Below are 5,580 nucleotides of genomic sequence, written 5' to 3' on the forward strand. Positions count from 1 at the left end.
CAAACTTTTTACAAGTGTTATAAATTGACGATTTGGACGCATCACATAATCTATCATATATGTGTATATATAAATGGAATATATTACATCTCAGTATGCGTTATCAATGGAGCAGATGTTTAGTCAACAATAAGGAATAAGAATTGCAAGAAAGTTTTTAACTTTGTCGAGAATTGTCCATATTAAGTCAAGAGAAGCCTTGGAGACTTTCCCCTCTGTGGGGTCGATCATTGGCTACTCACAACATTTCTGGCAATTACATTAAAAAAATCGAACATCAGTGGATTTTCTGAACCCAATTTTCACACTCTTCTTTATATCTATTTCGTGGATCCTTGATCAGAATGTAGGGGATTGTACTATGGAGCTTGCAAATATTCGGAGATAACATCTTTAAAATCTGTTAGGCTGACTCAAACAGAGTCTGTGGAAGTTCTTTGAGGGCTCGTCAAAAGTCCGTTTTAAAGTCAATTTAAAAAGGTAGAGTGTCAAGGAAAAGTTTGTCAATTATTGCTGGCGGAGGAACCAAGTCTTCCAGTTTTAAGTAGAAGATACGTTGCAGACCTTGTGTACATAGGGTGCGAAGTTCAGGGAGCTTTCCCAAAAGTTTTGACAAGTAGTTCGGACGATTCAAGCCTCCGCCATTAAATGTCACTTGGTCTTTAAGGCAGTTCACTATCTTGTTTTGAAGTTCTTCAATCCTCTTGGGTTCCTTAAGCCCATGCCTCTCTGTAATGTGAAAATAATAAAACATAATTACCAAAAGGTGAATATAAGAAATGCATTTAAACAGTGTAACATTTGGGAGAGTGATTAAATTGAAGTATATCCTATTTGCGCACCTGTTACCATGGCAAGAGCGGCGATGCAGGAGAATGCTGATATGTCGATGTTCATGCTCTGCAGGTTAGAGGAAAACTCCATAATCGAGTCTATCCATTCCCCAAATCCCCGGACGCACTGCAGCCTGTGTAAGACCACCCCATTGCAAAAAATGAGTTTGCCTTCCACTGGGTTGGACCTGCAATTAATAACAAAGTGTCATTAATTACCTTGAGCAATACATTGGGATTTAAGAGGTTCCTAATTATTGGGTAGCTAATAAAAGCCAAAACAGCGGAGCTTGAAGGGGGCTGATCTTTATTATAGTCGAGGTTATTTAATAATTAAGAAGAGGCTTACCTGTATGCCAGCCGCAGAACAAAAAGTTCCAGGAAGGCTGATTCGAAGAGGAGATCCTGATCCTGTTTCGGAAGATCAGAAAACCCAGGGATCTTCTCCGCCCAACCTCGGATAATCTCCATGGAACCCGTCAGGAGATCATAGAACTGCTGGATGTGCTGGGTGTCGTCTCCAGTCATTTGGTAGTCAGGGTTAGCCTGAAACTAGAATTTAATTTCAACAGGGCTTAATGAGGTCCTTTAAAATATATAACCCGTGAAATTGCAAAGCCTATTTCTAGGACGGGAGTGCTTTTTTACTATTACATTAATGTCTTCTTTTTATTGAGTTCTCCGTTTCAAAGTAATTTACTTAAGTAAAATATGCCACCTGAAAAGACTGACAAAGTTTAGAATGCAGACCTGTCTTGCACAAAACATTTGAAGTTGTAGTCTGGCAAATGCACATCCAAACAGGATCAAATACATCCAGACATGCACTGCTTTGTACAAACGTTGTATTTTTACTCTAATTATATTATAAATCAGCAGCACATTGTTTATGTTCATACACAATTTGTTAAAGGGAATTCAATGGTAAACTCACTCTTGAGTAGTCCAAGACAGACATGGACGGGTTGGAATCGACATGAGCCCTAACAAGGGCACTTATGAGACTGACAGGTGGCGAGGGTGGTGAGGGGTCTTGGGGACTTTTAGGTTTGGAGGGAAGACGACCTCTTCGACCTTTTAGATTAGCAGTCCGGACAACTGTGTTGAGAGGAAGACAAGAGAAAATATAGACTTGTATTTAACTTTAATTGTTGTGCGTAAAAGGTTCAACTTGCTTTACGCGCAAATTTTACGCGCAGGACCGCAGGTGTTTTATGGCCATGCATGGACACAAACAATCAAAGTGACCATAATATGTCCTTACCCTCTTTCACCATTCCGACAACCATGCACTTCTGGAAACGGCAGTATTGGCAACGGTTTCTTCGGCGTTTATCGACAGGACAATTTTTGTTCGCTAAACACACATATTTAGCATTTTTCTGAACAGTGCGCTGCAAAGAAAAAGACAACAGGCTTTTAGCATGGACATCAGTGCCTGTACAATGAATACACAGTTGGCACACATTCAGCTGCGCTATGGAGGATAATTGATATTGTAACAGAACATTAATCCTTCCAGTTTTGGACTGTTATATATGCGAGGAACCAGAGAGGTAGACATTCAGTAAATACAAATCCGTGGGCATTCATATTTGTACGGCCCTCTGAGACGAACTCTATTGAAAGATGTAAGATTAGGCTATTTAATTGGGGGTTGGAAATGAAATGACCATTCAATTTTACCATGGGGAATATTGCACTTCCTAGTCCAGACAAGACTGTCATTTCACAAAAAGAGCTCACAACACTAACAGTTTTAAATGACGTGATGAAAATTATATCCAAATGTTATTATAGTTGTCATAATTGTTAACTAGGCCTAGTCCCACCACTAATAATAAGGGGAATATTAAAATAACAATACTACAATTATCTGACAAAAATAACAGGACTAATAATACAATTAATAATTGTAATAATTGAATTAGGCTACATAATTCACAATCAACGAATGCCCACCTTAAAAAATCCTTTGCAACCCTCGCAGGTTCTCACTCCATAATGCTGGCAAGCGGCGTTGTCCCCACACACTGCGCACAGACCCTCGTTTGATGGTGATCCTCGGGACGCGGGCGAATGAACTTGGCTGTCCATCAACTGGTGTCCATGGCCGAGCTGAAGGGAGTGAGGGAAGGCTAAGCCGGCCTGTTTCCTTAGAGCACTGGGTACCGCGAAGCTCTGGCTGTCTAAGCCTCGGTGTGCCCCTGTGTTGTCGTGGTTCATGGAGACATGCAGTGGGCCATCGAATCGCATCTGGCAACTCGACACAGGGGTACCAGGAGGGGACTGTTTGAATGAGAATAGTGACAGCCTTGACACCGGGTTTTTGCGCTGCTCTATCATATGAGAGGTCGCTGCCACATAGTTCTGGTGGAAACTGTGGAGAGACCCAGGGTCCTCCCACATGTGATTGGGCTGAACCTGGAAGTTTGGTGTGGTTGGGGCATGAGGTGAGGAGGGTTTGAAGTACATAGAGCCGGAGTGGGCCATCATCTCTTCCGACTGAGGTGGCAAATGGCTCTGCTGATGATAGCTGTGCATCTGGACGTCCTCGACTTTGATTGAGGACTGCTCTCCAGAATGGGACATTTGATATAGACAGGGCGGTTTAACGTCGTAACTGGTGCTATAGTTGTCCATGAATGTACTGAAACTAGGGAGAGAAGTAGTAGCTGTGATCTCAGTGTTGGTCAGGTCCATACTAAACTTAACAAACTCAGGTGTTAAGAAGTCGCAGCTGTATTCTCCAGCGGTGTGGTAGCTGTAGCTCTGCGAAGCGGGGCTGGCTCCTTGCGGTGATGACCCATACTGAGCCTGAACGCAGGGCATGGCTGAAAACGAAAGGGGCAAAATGTTCATGTTCAAATCCATTTGCAAGCTACAAAGTATAGACATGCCAAATCATCTACAAAATAACAATTATTAGAAACAATTCTGATCCGGATCTGATCTGATGTTCAGATAACTTATTGAAGTTGCATGTTTTACACGGACTATCGGAATAATAGTGAACTACGAGATTGATTCATAATCATTCTTTATTATAGACTGTAGAATAAGCTTTCCTACCTTGAGTCTTTGGACTGTTTTTCGGTGACACTTGAAATGGATAATGTTGTCTGGAGGTGTATGGGGTCAGGATTCAAGAAAGTGTGTTTTTTCTGGAATCGTCCCCTAATGAAATAGATACATTTAACTTATATTCATCTAGAAAACGCAATGCCATCAGATAAGTCAATGCTCCATCAATCCATGAGAAACAAGTTAGGCAATTAATAAGCACAATATTCCGACATGTTCACTATGTTTTTACTTATGTTTGCCTCATAGCCTACAGTATAGCCTAAATGACAAAAGGTACATTATAAAACCATATGGATGAGCTTTAAAATCACACAGTGCTTCGTAGTTGCCCGTTATAGGCTATACACACGCATGACATTTTGAATGAAGAAATTAGAAGTTTATATGTCGCTGAACAGCCACCCTCGACCGCACTGTCATCAATGACTTTCTCAACTTCTCCTTTCCAAAGTAATGTTGCACAGTCAATGTAAAATGTAACAATTCTCAATCCGTAAGTACCATTCCAAATGTGCAAAGTAACAATTCTCAACATGACACAATATGTGAGAAATAAACTGTTACAGAAAAACTAATTTGATGCCTCCCAATCAATAAAAAAATAAAACAAAGATGTCACAACTAAATTCAGACACATAACGCTTATTAAAATAAACATAACGCTTATTAAAATAAACCAACCTACCTTCTTTCACATCAGAATCGTGGTTGTCAATCCATGCATAAAGCATGTAGATAGTGTTCTTCAATTCTGTAATAAGCTCCAAAGCGTGAGCGAGAGTACAGCCTACAATACCAACCAAGCAATCTGTATGACTTCGTGAGAGCACTGCGCGCGATACAACCTTCGACTACCCGGTCTGCCAATGTGCATTTGTTTATGTGAGCTCTCGGCACCACAGCCCACGTGTTTCACATCTCAACGTCATCTGCGTCGCCAGTGACATGCACCAATCCCTTTTGGAACATGGTCCAGCCAAGATGCTGAGTCCGTTGCATAGCCTGTGTATATGTGCACCTGAGACTGCTCTCCTTATGGATTGTATACCATAAAAAGTATTGGAAAACCTTATTTCTACGTGGAAATCGCGTTATTTAACAAACATTTGAATATTTATATTCAAGTAAAGCTTTCCTGTGTAATTTTGTTTAGACTGAGCGTATCACCTGTTCATACTGCACATCATTATCATCCTTAGCCTCAACCAGGTGTCTCATCTTAGGTGTTTCGAAGCAGCAGCAGCAATGTGTTCAAATAGCCTAGGAAAGACGCACAGCAGGCCACAGAGGTTTACACGAATTTGACAGGTAAAGCTCTGCTGCAATGTGCGAGTATGTGTCAGTCTAAAGCACAGTAGCCTATAAGCAGTTTTTGACAAGTGGAATATTTGCTCAACATTCAATAATGTTTGAGTGGCTGTGATTTGTTTATCCATGCATGTCGTAATCAGCCTGTAGTGGCCTCCAGAGCGGTTCACCACTTTGTTTGGTTAAATAATGGACGGTGGGTCAATATTATTTCTGTCTATCTTTCAAATCAACTAGTAGATTTCAATTGGACTCCAAATTTAGACCTCATAATCGAGTGGGTGTGTGGCCTAGTCTTTTCACATGCCGTCAGTCATGTTCTCTGCTGCTCATGAGCAGACTATAGGGTGGG

The 5,580-nt window shown here is 41.2% G+C and overlaps 1 protein-coding gene across 1 annotated transcript; it reads right to left on the reverse strand.

Annotated features, from left to right (window-relative positions):
• Window positions 1–472: 472 nt before the first annotated feature.
• Window positions 473–4,651, reverse strand: LOC311129797 (nuclear receptor subfamily 4 group A member 2; the record flags this gene model as incomplete). The annotated part of the gene is made up of 7 exons (XM_084162250.1): window positions 473–729; window positions 843–1,021; window positions 1,183–1,385; window positions 1,768–1,931; window positions 2,098–2,227; window positions 2,796–3,667; window positions 4,606–4,651. 7 exons carry the CDS (start codon window positions 4,649–4,651, stop codon window positions 473–475), a joined length of 1,851 nt encoding a protein of 616 aa, XP_084018376.1.
• Window positions 4,652–5,580: the final 929 nt, after the last annotated feature.

The sequence above is a fragment of the Coregonus lavaretus genome, assembly GCF_964263955.1.
Source record: "Coregonus lavaretus genome assembly, chromosome: 5".
NCBI classification, from domain to species: Eukaryota; Metazoa; Chordata; class Actinopteri; order Salmoniformes; family Salmonidae; genus Coregonus; species Coregonus lavaretus.